Genomic DNA, 27,612 nt, shown 5'->3' on the forward strand with positions numbered 1-27,612 from the left:
CCTCCAGATCATCCTGTTACATAACCTGGCTGCGGTCTATGATAGAATCAAGAACTAATATAAGTTTTATTTTTTTTTAACAAATTTTTATTTATATATTTCATTAAATATATCCCAGTTACATTAAAAAATTTTTAACATTCTTTTTTGGGGTGAAGGCTACGGGTTAAATGACTTGCCCAGTAAGTGTCTATGTCCACTATACCACCTAGCTACCTTTTTTTTTTTTTTTTTTAATTTAATAGCCTTTTATTTACAGGTTATATGTATGAGTAACTTTACAGCATTAACAATTGCCAGACCTCTTGTTCCAATTTTTCCCCTCTTACCCCTCACCCTCTCCCCCAGATGGCAGGATGACCAGTAGATGTTAAATATATTAAAATATAAATTAGATACACAATAAGTATACATGACCAAACCGTTATTTTGCTGTACAAAAAGAACCAGACTCTGAAATATTGTACAATTAGCTTGTGAAGGAAATCAAAAATGCAGGTGGGCATAAATATGGGGATTGGGAATTCAATGTAATGGTTTTTAGTCATCTCCCAGAGTTCTTTCTCTGGGCGTAGCTGGTTCAGTTCATTACTGCTCCATTGGAAATGATTTGGTTGATCTCATTCTAGCTACCTTTTAACATTCATTTTTAAAATTTGTGAAAGACTCACATCATTTTAAGAGGCAGAATTGTCTCTAAAAGTCTCACTGTTTCCTGAGCAGGAATCCTCCCTACAGTATAATAGGAGAAGTGATTCATCCCTCTCCTGCTTGAAACCCTCCAGAGATGGAGAGCTCAGCACTTATCAGACTCCCTGTTGGATAAGCCCAGTTTTCAGGGAGTGTTTCTTTATGAAGGTGGCGGGTAGCCAAGATCAGATGCTGATTGGGAGAATCTGAGAGGCAAGTGTTGCAGAGCTTGGCCATTGGGAGTTCAAACCCAAGGACAGGCAGGGGGTTATCAGGGAATAGAGGGATGGAAGAGGCAGGAAGGCCTGGTTCGGGTCTCCTTTAGCAGACTGGGAAGATCTGGGGCCAGAGCTGAATCTGGAAGCAAGTAGGGAGGAGGAGAAGTCCCACCTGAGAAGAGCAGATATAGAAAAACCCAGGGACAATAAGAACTTTAGAAAATACCATCTGCATCCAGAGAAAGAACTACGGAGACTTAATGTAAATCAACATATGCTATATTCACTCTCTTTTTTTTCTTTTTCTTCTGTTTTTTTCTTCTCATGGTTTTTCCCTTTTGTTTGATTTTTATCTGTATATATTTTCTTAATTAAAGTACAGGAGGGGCACTAAAAAAAGGTATGTGTGGGGGAAAGAACTTTTGTTTAGGTCCAGGATTAGATGGAAAGTCAAGTCCCAAACAAAGGATTGATGCTTCTGGATTTGGGGAATCCAACCTCTGCAGGGAAATGGGCTTTTTTTCCTATCCTTTTTCACTTACTCCCAAGAAGAGCAACATGTGGAAAACTCAATCCCAGGATTCAGAGCAAGTGACAGAATAGCTAGTTCCTAAAAGTCTTGGATTCTAGCTGTGATCATCAACTATTATTTGACTAAAGTTTTGTACTGCCAGTGTTCATCTGTTTTCTTTCCCTTAAATTCTTTCCTCTAGAGCTTTCATTTCCTTTCTCATTTTTTCCCCCCAAGAGCTCTCATTTCATTTCTTTTTCTTTTGAAGGCAATTGGGATTAAATAACTTGACCCAAGTCACACAGCTAAATGTCTGAAACTACATTTGAACTCGGGTCCTCCTGACTCCAGGACTGTTATTGTATCTACTGCACTCTCTAGCTGACCCTCTTATTTCATTTAAATAATCTTTTTCCCCCCAAAAAATTTAACTGCTTCATTTCTTCTCAGGATTATAGTAAAGCTTAGGGGTAAATCAGTAATTTTCTTTGCAGTTTTGCTAATAGATGGTGTGGAATGATTCTCTTCCAGGTTTGTACTTTTAGCCTCGCTGGCTCCAGAATATTGATCATTTGTATACATGCTTATTTTTTGCAGCCTTTTATCCTAAATTGGGACTTTGTTTCAGGCTCAGTGTTCTTTTGGAAGAAATGATTGGGTCTCTCTTGATACTGATTTGGGGTCTGAGCAACAGATGCTAAGGTCTACACTTAGGAGTCGCTGGCTCACATGGCCACAGAGTAGGATACCTGGGGAGCAGGTAGCACATTTGAAAGGTCTTGAATGGGGGGTGTGGGCTAGGCTGTTGTTCATTTTTCAGTTGTGTTTGTGACCCTATTTGGGATTCTCTTGGCAGAAATCTTGGAGTTGTTTGCCAGTTCCTTCTCCAGCTCCTTTTGCAGACAGGTAGCTGAGGCAAGCAGGATTAAGGGACTTGGCCAGCCTAATAAGTGTCTGAGGCTGGATTTGAACTTGGGAAGATGAGTCCTCCTGACTCCAGGTCCAATGCTCTATGCACTATGACACCCCCTAGCTGCCCAGGGCTGGGAGTAGGGGGTTGGGAAGATCTATATCTATATCTTGTCAGAGGGGGCAAGAACAATAGGCAGGCTACAACCACAAGAAGTCAATGGGCATTTATTAAGCACTTACTGTGTGCCCAGCACCATGCTAAGCTCTGGAGATATAAATACAAACAAAAAGAGACAGTTCCTGCCCTTAAGGAACTCATATTCTATGGAGAAAGACAACACATAAAAGGGAGCTGAAAATGTAAGAAACAAGGGAGAACTCTGACTGGGGCACAGAAAGTTAGAGGTGGGGGTGGGGTAGAAATAGAGAAAGTCCAAGAGAGTCAGGAGGGTCTGGAAAGAATGAGTCAATTATAAAGAGAAAATGTAGGGATAGAGGGTAAGTGATTTTCTCCTACTGTATATATTTTTAAGCCCTCTGAGAAGTGACTGGCCATCTGTGTGAATTTTATCCTGGTAAGCAGATTGAATTCAGTTTACAGATAAAACTGTAATGACCATTCCAAAGCCCATCAGAATGACACAGAGACACAGACAAGAGACCTAGACAGAGAAACAGGCAGAGAGACAAAGAGAACTGGGAATAGAAAGAGAAAGAGAGACAGACACAGAGACAGAAAGAGACAGAGACAAACTCTCGTCTTTGAGACAAAGGCACTTCACACCTCCAGACTTCTGCTTCCAACTTTGAGAGGAGAGGACATGCTAAGACCACTTCCATTTATTGCAGAGAGAACAAAACTCTGGGAAGGAGCCAAGGTGAGAGGAGCCACTGGTCTCCATCACGCCCCTATCCTCTGCTCCCTATATTGGAGACTTCCAGGAGTTTCCCTTTGGATGAGATCCAAGACTCTCTCTTGCCTGGGCTGAGTTTTCTCACTCCCAGCAGGAGAGCTCCTTCTCTGTGTTGTCTGGTATAAATTCTCCTATGGATCCCTTCTCTGATTTCTGTTTTGTTTTTGACTTGCTTAGCTAAGCACTACATGTGCTCCCATGTATTTGTAGGACAGGACTTGGATGCAAAGTTTGGGGTCCCCAACAATGAAGCAGTAATCAGAAGTTTGACTGAACTAAAAAATCAGACTAACGAAATTAAAGGGACCAGATGAGAGCTTTTCTAGCCTTGTACTCCCTTTGCTCTCTTTAGGGAGAGCAAAATGGCCTCTAGCCCCCACTTCCTGCTTTCCCCACTGGCAAGAAAGAAAGTCTCCTAGAAGAAGGATGGGGAGACATCAATTGGGGAATGACTAAACAAGTTGTGGTATATGAAAGTAATGGAATATTATTGTTCTAAAAAAAATGATGAACAAGCTGATTTTAGAAAAGCTTGGAAAGATTGGAAAGTGAAACAAGTAGAACTGGGTGTATGTATATACACCCAGTGTGCCAGGCACAGTGCTAGTGCTGGAAAGCCAGAAAAAACTGACACAAATCCACACGGGGGGACACTTCATGACCTAGTGAAATGTGAAATATGTCATGGGACATTTGACATATTCACTGATTGTGGGTACAGTTGTGGGGGGGGAGTTGGGGCATGAGTTCTGGGACTGAGAGAGTTAAATTCCCCAGAAGAATGCAGTATCAAAATCCAAAGATCTGGAGCACGCAGCAGTAGCCAGGGCAGTTGGCCAGAAAGTAGCTAGGGGGTAATGTGAGATGTGGCTGTGGCTAGATTGAATGGGCCCTGCTACTCTCTCCCCACTCAAGATAGCACAGGACCCACTGGCAGTTTCAGAGTGGAGAGGGTTAAATGTCCCTGAAAAGTGTGTGTGTGTGTGTGTGTGTGTGTGTGTGTGTGTGTGTTAAAGGGATAAGTCATTATCATTGTTTTCTAAGTTCCACATTTATATGTCTTCCCATATTTCTCTGAATTTTTCACATTCATTGTTTCTCAATGTTCCAACAATATTCCATTATATTCACATACACCGACTGGGTTAGCCACTTCCCAGTGGATGGAAGGGCAGTGAGATGTTGGAGCAGACCCACACCGGCACTCATGAACTAAATGTTCAATTTTTATACCCAGAAACCAGCAAACAACAGAAATTAAGGTTTGATTTGTTGATTATCTAGGCTTAAGAAAGTGATAAAGTGTTAATATAGATTCAATTTAAAAGTTGAATTCAAACATTGATAAAACATATACCTATGGAAAGCCCACCTTTTTAAAAATATCAATAGTTTGGTTATGTTTGAGAAATGTGTATGGTGTCTGTGAGCTGACTGCAATATATAACAAATCAACTGACAAGTATTTCATATGTGACCCTGGCCTCTCAATGTTTTAGATAATTCTCTAAGATCATAAGTTATATAGAAAATGTTGACTTACATGGGTAGAGGGAGTTTCTTCACCTGAAAGTTCTCCATAACAATGAAATCACCAGTTCTAAGAAAAGAATCATCAAAGTGATAGGAAGACCACTTAGTGATGAGAGAGAGGATAAAGCTGCTTAATTATTATTTTGTTTTTCCTTTCATGGCCAAAAAAAAAAAAAATAACTTGTGCATTGAAAACTACCTCAACAGGGAATTGATGTCCAATATTAGTGAAGAGATAGCTAAGAAAAAAGCATAGTTCAGTGAAAAGAACACTGACTCTCCCAGCAAAGGGCCTGAATTCAAATCTCGCCATTGATGCTAATTCTCTGAATGACCCTGCACAAATCTCTTTACTACTTTAGAGATGTTTCTCATCTGTGATAGCCTGAGAGAAGATAATGGGACCATCTTTTCTTTTCTGGTTGGAGAGAAGCTGGAGAATACAGAGAGAAAGAAAAGAAGAGTGCTTTTTGCTTGAGGGAATTGTTTTTAACCTTTAAATTTTGAAAATAATTCTGGAGAAGAGACTTTGATATGTTAAGTGAAATAATCAGTGTAGGACTGGATATTCAGAAGTGAAGAGGAGTCATCTGTCAATGCGGTGATAATTTGAGGTGACTCTAGTTGTGATCATCCTCGGCTAAAATATTATAAATAATTATGCATGTTTTTATTTATTATTAAGTTCACTAAATTGTATATTCATTGATTTTAGATTAAATTGTAAACTCCCTGAGGACAGGCACAGTCTTTTGCCTCTTTTTTGTTTCCCCAGAGAACATTTATATGGTATCTGGCACATAGTAGGTTCTTAATGTTTTATTGAGTATATTGAATTGAATTGAATATTTATCTAATCCTAAATGATTACCTATATATTTATAGACAAAGCTACATGAATAGCTACTCTCAGGGGAGCAGAAATACATAAATTATAATTTTCAAACTATTCATTTTATATTTTTACAGCTAATAGTATTATATTTTTTCTAATTATCTGTAGAGATAGTTTTCAACATTCATTTTTGTAAGATTTTGAGTTCCAGATTTTTTTCTCTCCTCCTCTCTTACCTTCACCCTCCCAAAGACAGCAAGTAATCTGACATGGGCTATATCTGTACAATCATGTTAAGCATATTTCCAAATTAGTCATGTTGTGAAAGAAGAATCGTAACAAAAAAAAAAAAAAAAAAAAACACGAGAAAGAAAAAAAAAAACACAAATTTTAAAAAGGGGAAAATAGCATGCTTTGAGCTGCATTCACACTCCATAGTTCTTTCTCTGGATGTTTATCCAACATTTTCCATCTCCAGTCTTTTAGAATTATCTTGAATCATTATATTGCTGAGAAGAGCCAAGTCTATCATAGTTGATGGTCAGACAAAGTTGCTGTTACCATGTATGATGTTTTCCTGGTTCTGCTCTCTTCACTTAGCATCAGTTCATGTAAGTCTTGACAGGTTTTTCTGAAATCTGCCTGCTCATCATTCTTTTTCCAGTAGTATTTTATTTAGTTTTCAACATTCATTTTTGAAAGACTTTGTGTTCCAAATTTTTCTTTTTCCCTCCATCCTCCCCAAGATGTAAGCAAAATCAAACTAAGCGGGGGGGGGGGGAACACAAGAAAGGAAAACAAAAATAAAAATACTATGCTCTGTTCCACATTCAGTCTCCTTAATTATATCTCTGGATGTGGATGGCATTTTCTATCCTAAATTCTATTGAAATTGCCTTAAATCACCAGAGTGTTGAGAAGAGCTGAGTCCATCACAGTTGATCATCCCATCGTCTTGTTGTTACTGTGTACTATGTTCTCTTGGTTCTGCTCCTTTCACTCAGAATTAGTTCATGTAAGAATTTCCAGGCTTTTCTGAACTCAGCCTGCTCATCACTTTTATAACACATGTTATTTCATGACATTCATAGACCACAACTTGTTCAGCCATTCCTCAACTGATGGACATCCTCTTAATTTCAAATTCTTTACCACCATAAAAGAGCTACTGTAAATATTTTTGCACATGTGGATCATTTTCCCTTTTTTGTGATCTTTTTGGAGTACAGACTTAGGGTACTGCTGGATCAAAGGTTAATATTCTTTTGGGCATAGTTCCAAATTGCTCTTCAGAATGGTAAAATAAGTTCAGAACTCCACCAATGACGTCTTAGTGAGAGACACATAAATTAAAGACAGACACACCTACTCCAGATAGTCACTGAAGAAAGGAAGTAGCTTCAAGGTGCTCACTCTCAGTAAAGAATGCTAGATATAGGGGTAGCTAGTTGGTATAGTGGATGGAGCATCAGCCCTGAAGTCAGGAGGACCGGAGTTCAAATCTGGCCTCAGACACTAAACACTTCGTAGCTGTGTGATCCTGGGAAAGTCACTTAACCCCAACTGCCTCAGTCAACTCCCCCCCCCAAAAAAAAACCAGATGTAGACATGAGGCAATAGGGTAGCATAGTGGTTAGAATGCTGGTACTGTAGTCAAGAAGGCTGGGATGCAGATCCAGCTTTAGATACTTATTAGCTTTGTGAACCTGAAGAGTCAAGTAATATATCTGCCTCAATTTCCTCATCTGCAAAATGGAAATAATAATAATAGTACTTAGCTCCCAGAGTTTGGGGAGAACCCTATGAGATAATATTTATAAAGCTCTGATTGGGGAATAGCCTTTTCCAATTCTAAGTTTTTCTGTTATAACACTAATTCATAGAAATGCAAATTAAAACAACTCTGAGGTACCACCTCACACCTCTCAGATCGCCTAAGATGACAGGAAAAGATAATGATAAATATTGGAGATGATGTGGGAAACCTAGGACCCTAATGCATTATTGGTGGAGTTATGAAATGATCCAGCTATTCTGGAGAGCAATTTGGAACTGTGCCCAAAGGGCCATCAAACTGCATTCCCTTTGACCCAGCAGTGTCTCTACTAGGTCTGTATCCCAAAGAGATCTTAAAGAAGGGAAAGGACCCCACATGTGCAAAAATGTTTGTGGTAGCCCTCTTTGTAGTGGCCAGAAACTGGAAACTGAGTAGGTGCCCATCAGTTGGAGAATGGCTGAATAAGTTATGGTATGTGAATGTTATGAAATATTATTGTTCTGTAAGAAATGACCAGCAGGATGAAAACAGAGAGTCTTGGAGAGACTTATATGAACTGATGCTGAGTGAAATGAGCAGGATCAGGAAAACCTTGTATACAATAACAGCAAGATTATATGATGATCAGCTATGATGTATTTGGCTCTTTTCAGTAATGAGATAATTCAAAGCAACTCCAATAGATTTGGGATGGAAAATGCCAATCACAGCCAGAGAAAAAATCATGGAGACTGAATGTGGATTGAACATAATAGATTCACCTTTAAGCCCAGCTTTCTGACTCCAAATTTCATATGACATTGCATATTCTAGGTGCTCTTCTGGCATTGACTGTCTCTGTTTTATATCCTAAGGACTCTTCCCTCTTTGACATTCTATATTTTAAGGTTATTCCCATTTGTGACACTTTGTGATCTATATTCTAAGGACCCTTTCTAACGCTACTAGATAAAATACATTATATTTTCTATCTTCCCATGGACACTGTGTATAATTTGGCAAGAGGATGTCCCCACAGCTTTGGAGGAGGGAGGATGTTTCACCAAGACTGTTTTTACTAAACCATCTTAGTGAACGCTTTTGCTAAAAGCTAAATAAGTTTACTAGTTGATCATTCACAGGACATCCCACTAGTGGAGGTTAATGAGCTCTACTACGAGGAGTAGCCAACAAAAAGATAAACCCTGAAGATAGTCATTGTTCTGGGGACCTAACCCTTGAGTTGGGGGAGTTATGTCCAACTTTTTTTATCTTAAAAAAAAACTCAGTGAACTACTATTTTCTCAAGCTATCATCCTATATCTGTTATCCCTTTCCTAGCCAAACTCGCAGAAAAAGTTATCTATCCCTGTTGCCTTCACTTCCTTTTTCTCCTTTTCCCCAATATGTTACAATCTGACTTTCAACCTTATTACTCATAATGAAGTTGCTCATTATCCAAAGTTACCAATAAACTCTTCATTGACAAATCTGATGGATTTCTCATGGTCCTCATCTTTCTCTTTGCAGCTTTTGACACACTATTCGCCACCTTCTCTTTCTAGATATTCTCCTTACTGGGTTTTTGTGACGCTGCTCTCTTATGGTTCTTCCTTGACCTGTATGAACATTCCTCCTCGGTATCCTTTGCTGGATCTTTAGCCCTTCTAATATAGTTGTACTCTAAGGTTTGGTTTGAGTCCTTTTCTCTTCTATTTCTATACCCTCACTCCTCAGCTCCCATGGATTTAATGATCATCTCCCTGCAATTGATTCCATCTTGGTGATCTCATCAGGTCCTATGGGTCCAATTATCATTGAAAAACAGATGACTCCTAGATCCACATATCCAGTCCTAGTCTTTTTTCTGAGCACTAGTCCTATATCACCAATTAATTATTGAGCATTTCAACCTGGGTATTCTATGAATATCACAAACTCAACCAGTCTAAAATAGAATCTCATTATCTATTTTTCCCCCTCAGCCACTTCCATGTGCCCATCCAGGACACTATGCATTTTTGACTAGGTAAAAAAAAAAAGGCTATTCTTTGCCTCATTTCTTACCTGTCTTTAATCATATATTGGACATTACCTCAGTCATACTGGGACCCTTTAGTTTCAGAAGTGGAAGGTCTCCCACTGCATTCAAACCCATCTCCAGTCATCCTGCTCTATAGACAGGTGACCTTGCACAGCCCTCCCTTACTTCAGTCTATTTCACTTGTAGGTGATGACATCCCCTCCTTGATGTCATGGTCATCTTCAAGAACAAAAGACAAACAAGAATGACTATTGTCCTTCTTGTGGCTCTTGTTTACAAATTTGAAACCATGTTCCTTTCTTCATTGTCCTTCCATTCCCACCCCTCATCCAATCAGATGTTAAGCTTTGTTGATTCTCCTCCTGCAACTTTCATATTCATCCTTTTACTCCTCTCCCAAAGCCACCCTAGTTCAAGCCCCCATCATCTCTGCCTCTTAATTGTCTTCCCTATCTTAAGTCTCTCTTCTCTCCAATCCATCTTCCACAGAGCTGCTGCCAAAATGATTCTCCTAAATACAGTCTGATGATATCGCTCCTCTGTTCAATAAACTCCAGGGACTCCTTATTTCTTCTAGCATCAAAGACAAAGCTTCTCTGGGATTTGAAGACTTTCACAAGTTGACTCCAACCAACCTTCTTCAGTTTACTGTACATTCACACATTCTGTGTAGTCCAGCAAAACTGGGCTTTTTTATGTTCCTCACACCCAATCCTCCATCTCCCATCTCCACACTTTTGCACTGGCTGTGCCTGGAATGCACTTCTTCCTCACTCCTGCCTCTGTAGAATCCGTTTGATGCTGTTGTTCAATGATTTTGAGTCATGTCCGATTCTTTGCAAATTTGGACTTTGCTTAGCAGAGATACTGGGTTGGTTTGCCATTTCCTTCTGAAATTCATTTTAAAGATGAGGAAACTGAGACAAACATAAATTGCTTTCCCAGAGTCTTGCAACTGGTATGTACCTAAGCCCAGATTTGGACCCAGGAAGATGAGGCCCTTCAATCTATCCACTGTTGACCAAACTCTTATTAACTTCACTCAATCTACTGCACCCCTTAGCTGCCCTACTTAGATTTCCTAGTTTCCTCCAAAGGACCATCTTCCACATGCATCCCTCCATCTGATAATATCTCCTCCCTCCTCGTATGTATTTACAAACTTTAAAGCCCTGTATAATGTAAACTGATATTATGTATACAATACAAAAGATTATTTTGTATATAATTATATGTGCATGTTATCTCCTGAGAGAATAGAAACTCCTTGAAGCCAGGGACTGTTTCATTTATGCCTCTGTATCACTAACACTCAACACTGCCTAGCATATTGTAGCGGTTTAATAAATGCTTAGGGCTTGAGCGAATGAGTGAGTGGGAGGCTGAGGGATTGGGGAGGTGATGTGATACCTGTATTCCGGTATTTGTGAGGGAGATGACAGACGTTCTGTTTGGCCCCGGAGAGGAGGACAAGGAGGACTCAATATTAAGAACTTCCAGATGAACTTTGTTATTATTTTTTCTAGTTCTATAAAATGGCAGTTTGATTGGTACGGCACTGAACAAATAGACCAATTTAGGCAGAATTGTCATTTTTATTATATTAGCTCGGCCTAGCCATGGACAATCAACATTAAGAACTCTTTAACAAAAATGCCATCCCACAGTGGAACAAATGCTCTTGGAAGGTAGTGAACCCCTTTTCCTGGAGGTATTCAAGTGCAGGTTGGATGACCACTACTGGGTGATTGTAGCAGAGATTTTTCCTTCAGGAAAAGTTGGACAAGATGACCTTTGAAATCCGAGATTCTGGGATTGTCCAGACTGGAGAGTGCAGTGGGCTCGGAGCCTTTTTTTTTAAGGAATTTATCTGTCTCTCCATCCCCTGCCTTCCCATTCAGAGCAAAACCTGAGCCTCCATCCAGGGGTTAGGTGGGGAAGAGTTTCTTTGAGTTTCTTGCTATTTAATTCCTCAGAGTCTGGCCTTATTTCCTCCTTTGGAATGTCTCAGTTTCCCCAAACTCAGAGGAAAGGGAGAATACAAGTGGACAGAGCAGATTACAGCCAAACCCCAATAGCAAGATGCTTTTGGGTCCTTGTCATTGTGGTATGAATGTCTGGCCCTTCTCCCTCTTGGCTTATGACCTCTCAGTCCATGAGCCCAGATTGAGTGACTACTGTTTGCTCTGTCCTGCTCTGGTGAAGACATGGATAGAGGGAGAAAAGAGGGGACAGACTGAATGGGGGAGGGGGAACAGATGGATGGATGGACAAGGCTGCTGGGTGGGCCAGGGAGATGAATGGGGGAGGGATATGGGGAGGGGGCAATCAGAAAGGACAGACGGACTGCAGGGCAGCACAGAGAAGCGTACAGATGGCGAGGGAGGGATAGGAAGAAACAGACAAACGGAAAGTAGGACAGACAGGGGCAGGGCAGGACCCTGAGGGGGACAAACGGGTAGAGGAGAGGGACGGGAAGAGGAGGAGGGGGCAGGTGAGGCAGGCTGGCAGGCGGACAGGCACACAGGGGCGCAATGCCTGGGGGAAGGGGGCGCCGGGGGAGGGGCTCAGGCTGATGCCCGGGGGCGCCCCTGCCCTGCCCACCCTGGGCTCGGCGGCTCCCTCCCTCTCCTGCCCTCTGGCGCCCCTGCGTAGGCACGGCTGCACTGGAGGAGGCTGCGGCGGGCGGCGGGGGAGGCGGAGCGCCTGGGCAGCCGGGCGGGCGGGCGGCACGGCGGGCGCCGGAGGATGCGGTCTCCATGGGGCTGCTGTGGTTTCTGTCCTTCCTCCATTCCACCTTCTTCGGGGACGAGGTAGGAGCTGCCGAGGCTGGGGCTGGGCGCAGGGGGCTCACCGTGGGGGAGCGCGCCCCGCCGGGGGCACGGGCGAGCTCTGGGGGGGAGGGCGAGGCCTGAGCCCAAGGGAGGGGAAGGGATGCAAGGAAGGGAGAGGTTTGATGCCCGGGGAGGGGGAGGGGGAGGGGATGGAGATGAAGGACCAAGGGGATGGGGGAGGAGGCGGGGACGGAGCGGGGTGGGGCGGGGGGACGGGGGTGCCTCGGAGGGTGTCCTTCAGACCTGACGGGGAGCGCAGACCGGGGGGAGAACCCTCCTGGAGGGGGGCGCTGCGGTGAGAGTACCCACGGAGAGAGGGCGGAGCCCCTGGCCGGGAGACCCGGTGAGGAAGGAAGGGCTGGCTTCGGGGCTCGTTGGAAGGGAGACTGGTCGGGGTTCGGCCGGAATGTGGGGGGCATAATTTGAGGAGCTCTGGGGACAATAGGGAAGGGTTTCCGGGTATTGGGCTTGGGGGAGGATTTTAAGGGGAGCAATGTAATGGGAAGGCTTTAGGGAGAAAGAAGGGGCCATCTTTGGGGCCTAGACTGGAGGCTGGAGCTCAGTGTAGTCTTTCCGCAATGATTTATCTGGCCTTTTCTGATGCTGTTAGCCCCCACTACCTTGGGAAGTTTTGGGGGTGGGGAGGAAAACAAGGCTGCGGCAGAGGTGAGGCTTCATCAGGCCTTGGTGCTAGGGCGGAGCTGGAATGGACATCTGGGCCCCCCAGGCCAGAGGCTGGCACCAGAGGCTGGAACCGGAGCCTGGCACCAGCCGTGGGAGAGTCTGTCCCCGGGAGGCCTGGCTCTCCATTCCTCCTCTAACCCACCCCTCCCCGCTCCCCCATCCCTGGCCCTGGCACCTCCCCAGCCAATTGGCAAGGGAGCCCCTGTCCCCATGGTGACCGTTGCCAGGGAACTGCTTCCTATGTCTTTGGATTCTAAGTCCAAGGCTCTTGCCTTGTGGGAAGATGTGCTAGGGGTTTATGGGGGCATGCCGAGGGTGGAAACATCTCCCCTCCCTTTCCAAAGTGTCTCCTTCCCCAGGACCAGACCAGACTCTAAAGCATCACTATCTCCAAAACAGCCTCCTATATTACTGAATCTCGCTTGGTAATCGGGCTTCTTCCCCCAGCCCCTCACACCACTTATACTTCTTCCTGAATCCTGGCTGCCCTCAGTACCTCCAGCATGCACAGGCCAGGGCAGTCCCTCAGTCATATAGCCCAGTGTGGAAGAAAGCCCAGGAGGAGTCTCTGGGAGTAGCCTGCTAGTCATGCTTTGGTCTCTGGTGTGTTGGCTCCTGGGGAAGGGGAGTAGCTGTAGACTGGGTTAATAGGAGGAAATTCTGAGTCCCAGGGGAGGGGGATAGCCCAGGACCTCTATGCCTTCTCTTCCCCATCAGTTCCTTCCCTTAGAGGGAGAGCGGGTTTAAAGGGAGGACAATGAGTGATAACATCTTAAACTAGGACAGAAAAAGACATTTTTAATATTCTTATTTCTCTCCAGAGGGTGAGACAGGGTGGTGTGTGAGTTGAGGGAAATACTGAGAGACCATCTAATCCAAACATCTTATTCTATAGATGGGGAAACTGAACCCCAGAGAGGCAAATAGCCTTCTCCTAAATCACACAGTGAGGAAGCAGAGAGAGACTAGTATCTGGGTATCTTGATTCTCATTTCAAGAATGGATGCATATCTCTCCCTCCTCTGAACCCTCCCAGTATTTCATTTTTGCCTCTGCTGGCTTCCATGCAGCTTCAGGATTACAAAGTGTTTTTAATAGATTATCTCTTTGGATTATCACCATTTTTCTGAGAGGAACACTGCAACTGTTTATCAAGCCCATTTTATAGAGGAGAAAGATGCAGTTCTATAACTTGGATACACAAGGATAGTAATCAGCAGAGCAAGGAACTGAGTCCAGGTTGTTTGACCTGGACCAAGTCTGGGCTTTCCTCAAGGATTACCTTGTGGCCTTTATGATAACTTGGTGGCTTAGAGTCTCTGTTAAGTTGTGATGGGCAGGGACCTAAATTTTCTTCTCTGGATAGTAACAGAATCAGAATAGATAATCTACCTTTAAGATATTCCCCAGCTTGGACCTCCTGTATTTTGAGGACCCTCCTAACTCAGTCATTCTGTGTTCTAAGGGCCCTCCCAGCTCTGACCTCCTGGGTTCTAAAGGTTCTCTCAGCTCTGACACTATTCTAAGGGCCTTCCCAACACTAATGTTCTATGTTCTCTTTCCAAGCAAGTGCATTTTCCCCCTAAAAATTTGGGCAGAAGAACCACAGTCTCCAGTGGTCTTATAGCCAACCAGTCACAATGAAAACCCAGGAAGAATTTCCTCTTCAGCTTTATTGTTAGAGGGCAGCTCTCAGATCTCCTCAGTCTATGACTTCAAGCCAAATTGGGCTTAGAGGCAGGAGATGGATTAGATTCCTTGAATAAGACCCAAACACCTTGGTCTCCTGAAACTCCAGGACTTTCTCCTCTATCTTCAGAGAGCAGATGAAAATAGAATGTTTGCTTCTTGAGGGCAAAAGTGTCTCCACCCCAGCACAGTGCCTTGAACATAGTAGGTATCTAATAAACATTTTAAAAACTGATTTGAACTCAAATCTTGGATTCATACAATTTTAACCAAAAGGAACCTTAAAGGTTATTGAGTCCAGCTCCTCAATTTTACAAATAGAGAAACTGAGGCCTAAAGAGATTTAAGTTATTGTCCTACATAACACAGGTAGTAAATGGTGTAGCTAGGATTTGAATTCAAAATTTTAATTACAAGTCAGACATTTTCCCACTCAGTCAGTCTATTTGGAAGACATCATTTATTTGGTGGCGTCTCATCCTCTCCCTGCCACCAATTGTGTTTGGCCCTGGGCTTAGTCATTTGCTCTGGATGTGTATACTTGGTCAATGTTCCCCCCAAGAGCATGGAGCATGTAAATTATTCAAGTAGGGTTGGAGTGTATATGTGTATATGTATGAATATATAAAATGTATGTATATACTGTGTGTATACATACACATACATATAGTCATTGTACCACCAGCACCTCTCACAATACCTGGCACATGGGAGAAAGAAAGCAGAAGGGAAAGGGAAGAAAAAGGAGCATTTATCTAGTGCCTACTATATACTATATACCAGACACTGTGCTAAGTGTTTAACAAATATTATTCCATTTGATCCTCACAAGAACATGAAAGGTAAGTGCTGTTATTTCCTCCATTTTTACAGCTGAGGAAACTGAGGTAGAGGTTAAGTGACTGGACCAGGTAACACAACTAAGCGCCCTTATTCTAACCTCTTACAAATGAGGAGACTAGAACCTAGAGAAGTTAACCGATTTTCTCTGGGTCACATAGGTAGTAAGTGACAGGTAGAATTTGAATTCAGGTCTTTCTAATTCCAGGCCCAGCACACTATCCATTCTGCCACTTAGCTGAACTTATTTAATGTTTCTTGAATTGAATTGTTTCTCAGTAAACAACTTATTGTACTTGCAATAAAGAGGAAAGAGCATGGGTTTTGGAGTCAGGAATCCCACCTGTATCATTTACTTCCTGCATAGCTTTGGACATACTTCTCTAGGCCTCAGTTGGACTCAAGGACCTCTGAGGATCCTTCCAGCTCTCAATCTCCCTCTGAAAAAGACTCATAGACTGACTACAGAGAAAAGCCCCTGCTTGTATAATACAGCTAGGAGACAAATAAACAAGATATAACTGACATTGAATCAGATGAGAAGGCGTGGGTGGGCTGTTATTTGCGTTATTGAAGGGAGAACCACATGATATGAGATCACAAATCCATCAGAATTGAAAAAAACTAACATTTCTTTTTTAATTAATTAGTTAATTATTTCTCCCAGTTATAGTTAAACTTTTTTTACATTTGTTTTTAAAACTTTTGAGTTTCAGATTCTTTCCCTAATCCCCAGCCCCAGCCCCCATTAAGAAACCACATGTGAAGTTATGTAAAACATTTCCATAAAAGTCATATTGTGAAAGAAAACATAGATCTCCCATCCTAAAAAAAAATCCTCAAGAAAAATAAAGTAAAAAGAGAGACAAAGAAAGAGACAGAGACAGAGAAACAAGAGACTATCCTTCTATCTATATTCAGATACAATCAGTTTCTTCTCTGGGTATGGATAGGCTTTTTCATCATAAGTCTTTCAGAGTAGTCATGGATCATTGTACAGCTGAGAAAAGCAAAGTCATTTACAGCAGATCATCCTAGAACTTTGCTTTTACTTTATATACAGGATGTTTCACTTTGTTTGAGTTCATGGAGGACTTTCTAGGTTTTTTCTGAGCTTATCCTGCTCCTCTTTTTCCACAGAACAATAACATTTCATCATATTCCATCATATTCACCTACCACAATTTATTCTCATATTTCTATAGTGTTTGATGGTTTGCCAAGCCCCTTTACACCCATTTTCTTCAAGTGGACTTTTGTTTTAAAATGATCCTCACATTAAAAAAAATTGCTATCTCAATTTTTCAGAAGAGGAAACTGAGGCACAGAATAATAAAGTGACTGGTACAAGATCACACATGTAACAGAAATCAATTGGAAGCTTGAATCTTTTGGCTACAAATCAATTTCTGGTTCTGCTACATTTCGCCTGCTTTCCCATAAGTATGATGAGACACACCTTATTTTAAAGATTACCCAGATGGTGCTGGGGTAGTTAAGGACGGCTTTCTAGAAGAGGTCACTTGAGCCAGGAATATTCAATAAAGGCAATAATGCAAAGGCACAACTTCACTCCAACCTCACCCATCCCTACTGCTTGAAGGAAAGGCAAGTCTGATTCCCCATTTCTGGAATGCCTTAAGAACGTTCTTGCCACTAAGGCAGAGTACTAGACTAGATGATCTTTCAAGGACAAAAGTCCAGGAGTGCAGCTTTAGAGAAACAGAAATGGCCACTATCCTCACCTCTCTTTTCCAGTATACATTTCTTTCAGACAAAAATGGACTTCTTAGTCAGGGCTGGGGAACCTCCGAGGCTCTGTCCACGGTGCTGATCTCTTCCCATTCAGCTGGAATCCTGAAAGTAGAGGCTAATAGATTATAGAATGTCAGGGACAAGACCTTTGGACAGAGAATGTCAGATCTGTGGAGAATCTGTCAGAAAATAGAACGTAGACTATCAGAGTTAGAAATGACCCTTAGAATGTAGATTATAAATTATCACAAGTGAAGGTAATCTTAGAACATAAAATGCCAGAAATGAAAGAATCCTTAGGATATAAAGCAGGGAAATTCAATGCTGGAAAAATTCTCAAGATGAACAACATCATATGGAAAGAACATAGAGAAGAACAAACTTGGAATCAGAAAATCTGGGTTTAATTCCTATTTCTCAAAAATAAAAAATCTTATTTTTCCACCCACTCTAGGATCATAGCCCTTCTCTGGGCTTGTTTCCTTATGTACAAAATGGGAACAATAATACTTATCCTATACATTTCAAAAGATTGTTATGGGGAAAACATTTAGTAAATTGTATATTGCTATAGAAATAATGGTCAGCATTATATTAGAAAAATCTTGTAACTAGAAAGGACTGTAGGTCTTAGAACATAAGGAATCAGAGCTTGTTAAATAAATGAATAAATAAGAGGGACTGAAAGCTGGGAGGGATTTCAGAAGATGGAATTTCATGATTTGGTCGGATCTTAGGGACAATTTGGTCCTTTCTCCTTAGTTTACAGACAGGGAAATTGAGGCTAAGAAAGAAGATATGACTTCTCCAAAATCATACTGTGAATTGATGACAGAGCTGGAGATAAGTCCCAGTCCAGTACTTCTTTAGGCTGCCCATTCTGCCCATGGGGAAATCTGGGAAAAGGAACAGCAGGGAGGAAATAACTGAGGCATCAAGGGTCCCTTTGGGAGGGCCTGGTCAATGTGTCATCCCTCCCAAGTGAAGTGAGAGGGTGACTGGTTTCAGATTCATTAATCCCTCAACCAGCCCCAGGTGGCTCATATCTGAGCCTCAGACATGATGGATGTGCTGGGAGGTGGCATCTGTCAGAAAATGTTTATTCCCATCAACCCATCACTTTGCTCATCAGAGTGGGTTGGGGGTTGAGACTGAGCTCCCAGGAAGGGGATGGATTTTAAAGGCTTTTCAATTCAGTGAGAGACAAAGACTTCAGGAGGAGTCAACAAGAACTAGGATCTTTGAGGTCTGTCCTCGAGGAGAAGTACTGTGGTGTGTTGGAATTAACCTGAAACTTGAAGTCAGGAGACTGAAGTGTGTTCCAATTCTGACACTGTCTTGTGATAGTGTCACAAAGGGACCTTTGATATGTCCCTTCTCCCTCTCTGGGGCTTCGAGTTTCCCTATATATAAAATAAAAGGAGAATGAATTTGATAATATCTCAAGTCCCTTCTAGCTTCAATGAAATCTTAGGATTCTGATCTTTAGGCTCTATGATTTCTAATCTTTGAAATTGACTTTTTAAGGTCAATCTTTGAAATTTACATTTGACTTCAATCTTTGACTCTGGTTTTGGAGATCAATCCTTAAGCTCCATTTTCCATGGCTGACCTTTTATGCTGAGTTGATGGGGCTGCTCCATGTGTGGGTGTCATTGATCAGAAAAGTACTTAGACCCAAGACATGTTCTGGCCAATATAGAAATTTGTCTTGTGTCCTTTGAATTCACTCTGATGTGTATTTGTGTTTCTGTTCTGTGTGCATGTATAGACATATGCATTGCATATGTATATGTACTGTTTTGTGCCTATGTCTGCACATGCTTAGAGAGATATTCAAGAAACTGAGGGATATTCTGGTTTGTCTGAAAGAAGGCAGAGCTGTTACCTGATGATCTAGAGGGGCAAATAGAGACAAAGGGCAGGGGAGAATTTGGGAGGCAGACAGAGCAACAAGACCTTGAGAGAGAATTTGGGAATATTCTTCTTTTGTACAATTACATATAACACCACTTTCCAAATACCCCAAATTCTGCTCAGCTAAGGAGAGTAGGGGACACATTTGTTCATTTTAAGAGAAAAGGACCCAGACTTGAGAATCAAGAGACCTGGATTCAAGTCCCATCTCTGCCCCGACTCTGAGACTCATCTGTAAAAGGAGAGGGCTCAAAGATTTTAGGATTGAGGCTGATTATTGGAGTACAGAAACTAGAAGGTCTCAGTCCCTGCTCTTGGGACTCCCCAGCCTATCTACCTTAAGAATCTTGCTGATTCCACTTCTGAAGCTTCCCTGGGGTTCAAAGCAGAAGGATCCCTGGTGTAATGGGGATCAGGTGAGGAAGGTTCTTTGAAAATAGGGAACTCCAGTTTCCCCAATCTATGGAAAACCACCAGATTATTTTCTCTTGCTGTCTTTTACAAATTCGATCATAATCCAACATATTCACTTAGAACCTAGATTCAGATAACGTGGGTATAATTCTAAATTTTTTGACTTCCCTATCCAGCCTTAGAAAACTTTCAGTAGATGGAAGGTTAGGTCCCTTCTTACTCATAAAATCTTAAAATTCTAAGTTTTTTGTAAGATTCTGTGAGTCTAACATTTTATCACTCTAACCTCTTATAATTCTATCCTTCTGTGAATGTTTCATTCTAAAAATCTAAAATTTGATGATTCTAAGGTTCTGTGAATTTTAAAATATATTCTATGATTCTAAAAATATGATTTTAAGAATATGGTTTTCAAATCTATGATTTTATGATCTTATGCCTCTTAAGATTCTCAGCTTAGAAGGCAGAGGTTTTTATTTTGATTCTGTGGATCTCTTACTCTAAGACTGTCATTCTGCGAATCCATTTTGCTAAAGGAGTGTGTCATGGTCCCAGCACCAACACTCCTACAAGGGGATTTTTTATCTGCAAATTAATACTTCACCATTGTTGCTGTCCCTCCTCTCCTCGGTCCCCATGCAGGTCTCAGGGCTAGTACCACCATCAGACTCACAGAAGCAGGGCCATAGTACCCAGAACAGAGGCAGCAGTGGCTTTTGATGATGGTGGGAATGGTGGAATGGGTCCCCCCTCCCCAGAGCTGCTATTGGCTGTTGCCATGGTGCCAGACAGTCTTCTCGGGTCTGCCATTGGCTGCCGGCAACCAGCATCCCCGCATCCCTCCTCCCTCCTCTGCTGAGATCTCATCCAGTGCTGGGGATGTGGCTGACAGACTGATCGGCCCCAAGCCCAGGCCCTGAGCAGGGCTTTGTTTCCGGGCTGAGCCTACAACAGAGCTGCTGGCCCCGGGGAACACACCATTCAGCTCTGAGTTCTGTTGCTTGGCTTCAGGGCTTGGAGCTTGGGGCCCAGGAAGTGGGATTTGGGGCTATTCATTGACAGCCGGCCCTGGGCCTGGCTCTGCCCCTTCTTCACCATCCTGGGGATGAGCTCAGGGAGACTGAGGCAGCTACAGGCGACCCGGCGAGTGAAGTAAGCGGAGACCCTTCATTTATCTGTCTCTTGCTACTGTCTCTGTCTCTGTCTCTGTCTGTCTCTGTTTCTGCCTTTGTCACTGTCCCTGCCTTTGTCACTGTGTCTGTCATGCCTTTGTCACACACACAATCCGTGCATGTCTGCATGGATATATACACACAGCTTATGCACACCTGCACACAGATGGAACTCGTACATACCTGGTAGGAAACACACAGCAACTCTGTACACTTGGATGGAAATGGACACACACTTACACACACACACATTTCATCTCTATCTCTCCAATACTTGCTTTCAGAACCTAAATGGGTCCAAAGTCCTTTTTTATCCATTATGCTGATAGAGAAACTGAGGCACCAGGAGATGAGAATTTGTGCTTTCACAGAACCAAAATGCAAAGACTTATCACACACACACACACACACACACACACACACACACACACACACACCTTTCTTACAGGACATCCCCAGAACTTTCTTGGATTCCCCCTGGCCCAGTGCACCTCCAGCCTGTCTTCCTGTCACCTGCTGAGTTCAGATTTTGTGTTTGAAGACTGATAACTTCCCCCTTCTCTATCTGTGTGGTAGGGATCTCTCTAGAGACATCCCAAAGTAAAGCATGATGCTACCACATTCAAACTGGTGGAAGCTGGACGTCAGAGAAGTGGGTGGGAAGGCTGTTGAAGGAGTCACCAGTCTTTGGGACACTTCTTGCCCTCAGGTAAAGTCTTGCTCATATTAGGTGCTTAATGTGCTTGTTGACTGACTGAGATCTTGTTGGCTCTGGTGACAACCTCAAAGTTGGGTGAGGAGAAGGAACGGGTGGAAGGTTTGGGGAGCAAGAGAGCTGAAGCTTCCTAGGTTGAGTGTCTTCCCCTCTCTGAAACCTGTGTCAGGCAGGATGAGGGTGGAAGCTCCCAAGGTTGGGAGTTAGGACTGGAAATCAAAGCCTGGGCTGGACATTCAATGAAGCTAAACTAGCAGCTAGCAATGGGAGTGGCTCTTGCTCAGGGTAGGGGACAGAGCCAGCTGGACATTTCTAGATCTTGCACTGTAGAGTGTGCCCAGAGAGGCCCAGGAGCTGGGAGTTCTTAGGGATCTTATGAAAGAAAAGAAGCCTTTTGGAAATTAAAAAAAAAAAAGATTCTTGAATCTGGTCTAAAGAAGCCTGTGTCCCATGGGGGCCAGTGAGCTGTGCTTTGTTCACTGGTCTTAGGTTTAATCTTTGACCTCAAGAGACATGACATAAAACTCAGAATGAACCCTAATGATCTTATCAAGAGAGCATGAGCTGACTCTGCCCAGCCAGGGGCTGCCTCAGTGCCTCCTTCATGGCCTGTGGCCTGATGTCCCAATGAAGCCAGAGTGGGCTCAGGGAACCCACTGGGATCTGGAAGAAGGGGAGACAAAAGCCTTCAATTGATGTGAACCCTGGGCCCCTAGGCTGTACCCCACTGCTCCCACCCCCCGACCTGACCCATTCTTGCCTCTGTGTAAGAGGCACTTGGTTACTCCTACCTCCACCTGGACCATTCCTCCTTAAAAATATTCTTTATGAGCCAGGCACTGTGCTAAGCACTTTATGAATATTATCCATTTGATCCTCACAACAACCCTGGGAGGCTGGTTCTGTATTACTCCATTTTTCCACTGAGGAAACTAAGGCAGGCAGAGATTAAACAGTTTGTCCCGGGTCACACAAAAAGTAAGTGTCAGAGAGCACATTTGAACTCAGGTCATCCCTAATCCAGACCCAGAGCTCTCTATCCACTGCAGCATCTAGCTGCCTCTAACATTCTTCTGGAGGCTCAAGTCCCCTTCCTGAAAGTCCCCTTGATCTTTTCTCTCCCACTCCCCTCTCTCTTTCTCTTTTCTCTCTCCTTCCCTTCCTTCCCTCCCTTCCAGTCCTCTCTATCTCCTCTCTCTCTCAATTTCTGTCTCTTCTGTCTCTCACTCACTTGCTCATTCTCATTCTTTTTCTGGCTCTTCTTGTCTCTCCCCCTCCCTTCTTTCTCTCTCTCCCCTCTTTTTTATTTCACTTTCTCTGTCTCCTCTCAGACTTCATCCTACCTGACATTACATGTGTGTGCACCTTTGTCTTAACCTTGTTCCTACTCCTAAACTATGAGTTGCATGGGGCTAAGGAAATGCTTTAACAACCAGTAGAAAGGGCACTGAGCCCAGAGGCAGAAGGTCTGAATTTAAATCCCAGCTCTGACAGCTGTGTGACCTTACACAAGTCATTTCCATTCCTCTGGGCTTCAGTTCTCCCTTCTCTAAAATATAGCTCCTAATCCTTGCACCCTTGCACTGCCCAGCATGCCCTCCCTCCTCACCTCTATACCCCAGCACCACTTTCCCTGCAGGCACACTTCAGATCCCAGCTTTCAGTAAGAAGGTTTTTGGGCTCCTTCAGGTATTAGAGTCTCCCCTTGGAAATTACCTTTCATTTATCCGTCTCTCTCTTATATTTATCAGACTGTAAACTTTGCGAGGACAGGAGCCATGCTGTTGTCTTTCTTTATGACCCCAGTGCTTAGTCCCTGGAATATAGTAGAAGGTGCTTAATAAATGCTTGTTCTTTGACTGACTATCTCATGGAGCTAGTGTGAAGAGAGAACTTTGGGGGCCTTTAAGTGTCTGTGGAACGAAAGCTATTTGTTGCCAATGATTAAAAATAGGAGTAGCATCCTAGCACCTTGAATTTACAAAGACCTTTCTGAACAACATCCTGTGAATGTCCTATATGTAACATATAGGGAAACTGAGGCGCGGGAAGGAGGCAATGATTTGCCCAGTCATACAGCTAGGGAATGTTAGGGCCCAAACTTGAACAGGTCACCTAAGTTCCTAATGATGACAGTTAGCCAGGAGTGGCGATCTCTGGAGGTGTTGGGCTTCCCCTCCTTGGAGGGCTTCAAACGGAAGCTGCCTGAGATGCCCAAGGGGGGTTTTGGTTCAGCCATGGCCGCTGAGGTATTTGGGAATCGGAGACTCCAAATCCGGGCCACTTTGCACGGGTCCAGCACGGGGAGGCAGCCCTGAGTGTCTGAGGACTGACTGGGTGAGGGATTCGTGGGGGTGGGCTGGCCATGGGCCCCGGGGACCCAGAGGAGCCAGGCTGAGGTCCCATGTAGGGAAGGCTCTTGTGAACAAGTCCCAGATTGATCTTCATTGGCTGGGGCAGGGCTGCTGGGGGGAGGGGGGAGGGGAGAATTGGAGAGTTTTCAGTGTCGCTGGGAGCAGAAAACAAAGGCAGGGAGAAAATGCAGCAGGAACAAAGAGGGAGATGGAGCTGGAGTCAGAGCCACCGAGGGAGCAAGGAGGAGGACAGAAGGAGCAGAGCTGCTTAGGGGACCTGGGAAGAGGAACTCAAAGGGGAGAGGAGAAGGCTGAAAGGCAGAGGCAGGAGATGAGACCGACAGGGAAGAAGGGATGGGAACAGCGGTAAAATGGGAGAGAGAGAAGCAGGGAACAGAGAAACCCAGATGGGGAACACACACACACACACACACACACACACACACACACACACACTCACACACACAAGCTGAGATGGACACCGAGAAACAGAAAGGAATGGGGACTGACAAAGAGCTACCGAGACAGATGAAAGCAAGAGAAAAAAAAGACATAAATGAGGAAGAAAGGAACCAGCGAGAGGGAGAAGAGCGGAAGACTGAGGGGTGGCGATCCGATCGTCTGGGAGAGTGAGGAAAGGGAGCCCTGAATGAAAACAAAGAGGGGGGAGAACAATAAGGAACGGAGGAACCCAAAGGGAACAAAGGATCGGCCGGGGGCGGGGGCAGGTGTGGGCAAGGCTCTGCCGGCCTTGGGCCAGGATGACCACAGCAGAAAATCTGGGCTTGAGGGGGCAGCTGGACCCCAACCCCACTGCTCCCCAGGGGATCACGGGCCATCTGTCCGCCTGCACCGTGGGGCTGCCTACCTGTCAGATTATTGGTCCGTGCATCTGTCAGGTTGCCCATCTCTGGCTGCCAAGCCGACCATCCCTGACTCTCCTTCCTTGCTGCCCCAAGCCAAGCTGCCCTTCCAGTGGGGACCCCTGGAGGCTGTCAGCCCCAAATCCCCAGCCTTGCCTATTGTCCCCGATTCTCTCCCGGGCCAGTGGCTACAAGAAAATCAAAAGAATCAAAGAATTGTAGCATGGAAGGACCTCTGAGGTCATTTATTTACAAACCATATCTAAAAGGCGTCCCTACAAAAATATGCCTAATAAGTGGCCATCCAGCATAGACTTGTGGGAGATGGCTCAAATCCTGAGGAAGTTTGTCCCTGAATCAAGCATTTTTTCAGCTTCCACCTATTTTCTTTCCTTCCATTCATGCTTCCTTCCTTCCTTCCTCCCTCTCTCCCTCTTTCCTTCCCTCCCTCTCTCTCTCCTTCCTTCCTTCCTTCCTTCCTTCCTTCCTTCTCTTTCCTTCCTTTTCTTCTTCTCTGTCTCTCTCCTTCTTCTCTCCCTCCTTCCTTCTTCCTTTTTCTTCCTTCTTTTCTTTTCCCCTCCCTTCCTCTTTCTCTCCTTCTTTCTTTCTTTCCTCCCTTCTTCTTTCCCTCTTTCCTTTTTTCCTTCCTTCCCTCTTTCCTTCCTTCCTTCCTTCCCTTCCTCCTTCCCTCCATCCACTCTTCCATCTTTCCTTTCTTCTTTCCTTCCTTCCCTCCTTCCCCCTTCCACCTTCCCTCTTTTCCTCCCTTCCTTCCTTCTTTCCTTCCTTCAGCAGTTAGGATTAAGTGACTTGGCCCAGGTCACACAGGTAGTAAATGTTAAGTATCTGAGGCCCAATTTCAAGTCAGGGTCTTTTTAACTCGAGTGATGCTCTACTTCACCATCTAGCTGGCCCAGTTTCTATCTATTGTTTCTAATTCTGCTCTCTAAAGCCATATGGAATAAATCTAATCCACATAACCTCCAAATATTTCAACTAACAAACAAGCTTTTATTGAGTGACTACTGTATGCAGGATACTGTCCATTCTGGGAACACAGATAAAAGCAAAACAAATGCTTCCCTGAGGAGTTTGTATTCTATCAGAAGAGATAACATTATGTAAATATATAAAACATGTATGCAAAACTAGATCAAACTGCCTTCTTAAGAAAAGGGGAGGGAAGGGAGAAAAATTTAGAACTCAAAATATTATAAAAATGAATGCTAAAAAATTTCTTGTAATGTATCAGGAGAAATAAAATGTTATACAAAATAAATTAATTAATGAACTTAAAATATGTATATAAAAAATAAAGTAATTTGAGGCAGGAGGTGGCAGGAGAAACTAGGGCATCTGGAGAAACCCCAAGTAGGAGGTGGTAACTGATGAAAGCTTGGGATCATAAGAAGAAAGGATGTGGAGGTAGTGCTTTTCGACATGGCGGACAACCTAGTCAAAGGTCCAGAGGAGGGAGATTCAGTGTTATAAATAAGGAACCACAAGAATGGCAGCACAGCTAAACCAAAGAATGTATGATGAGTGAGTGATAATAAGCCCCTACAATTTGGTTGGAGTCAAATTATGGAGGGCTTTAAATAAATATAAATAAATATTATATTTTTAAAAATATGTTTTTAATCCGAGATGTAATAAGGAATCTCTAGAATTTACTGAGTAAGGAAGTAGGATGGTTAGATCTCAGCTTTGGCAACTGAGTGGAGGATCAGTTATAATGGGGAAAAGACTGGAGGCAGTAGTAACCTATTAGGAGGCTACTGCAATATAGTTCAGGCAAGAGATAACAAGATTCAGGGAGGTTAAGTTGTATGCCCGAAGTCATTTCAAAGGGAAAATCTGAACCCAGGTCTTTTGACTCCAGAATCAAAGCTTTTTCTGCTGTGCCTTTCTGTCTCTCTTGGCACAAACAAGAAAGATCTGTGTCATAAGAACTCAGAGAGAAGAGTCCAGAAGAGGATGATGGCTATGTGAGTGGAGAGAAGGGAATAGACAGGAAAGATGCTATAGAGGTTGCTGTTGTTCAGTCTTTTTCAATCATGTCTGAATCTTCATGACTTCATTTGGGGTTTTCTTGGCAGAGATACTGGAGTACTTTGCCATTTCCTTCTGCAATTTGTTTTATAAATGAGGAAACTGAGGCAAGCAGGACCATATAGCTAGTGTCAGGCCAGATTTGAGCTCATGAAAATGATTCTTCCTGATTCCAAGCCCAATACTCTATCCAACATGACACTTAGCTGCTCCATTATAAAAGCAGTTGACAACCAATTGATTCTGGAAGGTGGAGAGAACTAAGGATGGCTCTGAGGTTGTGAACTGAGTCGACTTGAACAATGCTGGTGCCTGGAAATAGGGAAGTTCAAAAGAAAAGTGGGTTTGTGGGGGAAGAGTAAGTTCTTGTTTTACACAGGCCGAGTTTGAGATGCCCCTAGCACATCCAGTTGGAAATATCCACTACAGATAAAACTCTGATAAATTTAGCTACCAATTCTCTGGGAGGGAAAATGTACAATAGACTTTTGAATTTAATCCACATTATTTACACTTCTTTCCATCCTTGAGTCAAGAAATAAAATTATAAATCAAGTCCTGATTTGTAGTGTTTACTGATTTCTGGGTGTAAACCTTCACACTGAAATTTTAACAATCAGTCTCTGAGTTATTTGCATAGAGATGACAATTAAGTCCACAACAGCTGAAAAGATTACCATAGAAAGTGTGGAGAGAAAAGAGGTCCCAGGACAGAGCTTTGGGTTATATCCATGGTCAGGAGGCAGGATGCTGAACCAGCAAAGAGCTTGGGAAGGAGCTATCAGGCAGGTAGGAGGATCCACTTAATACAATCCCATCTTTTGACAGTTGAAGACACTGATTCCCAGGGAGATTGTGATGTGTCCCAAGTCAGACAGATTGTGTCAAAGGTGGGAGTTGAACCAGAAGC

General features: G+C 43.4%; 1 protein-coding gene across 4 annotated transcripts in view; it reads left to right on the forward strand.

Annotated features, from left to right (window-relative positions):
* Positions 1-27,612, forward strand: part of APC2 (APC regulator of WNT signaling pathway 2) — a 68,857-nt gene that overhangs the window by 7,320 nt on the left and 33,925 nt on the right. The window contains exon 1 of one of the 4 annotated variants that reach the window (XM_031948059.1): positions 12,039-12,226. The exons of 1 other annotated variant lie outside the window; for it this stretch is intronic. In XM_031948059.1, coding sequence (XP_031803919.1) covers positions 12,173-12,226 — 54 coding nt within the window. In that variant the 5' untranslated portion in view covers positions 12,039-12,172. Of the gene's footprint in view, positions 1-12,038; positions 12,227-12,482; positions 12,591-20,402; positions 20,699-27,612 lie in introns of those variants that run through there. 2 more of the 4 variants (XM_031948062.1, XM_031948061.1) reach the window with 2 other exon arrangements.

This window comes from Sarcophilus harrisii, chromosome 1 (genome assembly GCF_902635505.1).
Source record: "Sarcophilus harrisii chromosome 1, mSarHar1.11, whole genome shotgun sequence".
Classification (NCBI taxonomy): Eukaryota; Metazoa; Chordata; class Mammalia; order Dasyuromorphia; family Dasyuridae; genus Sarcophilus; species Sarcophilus harrisii.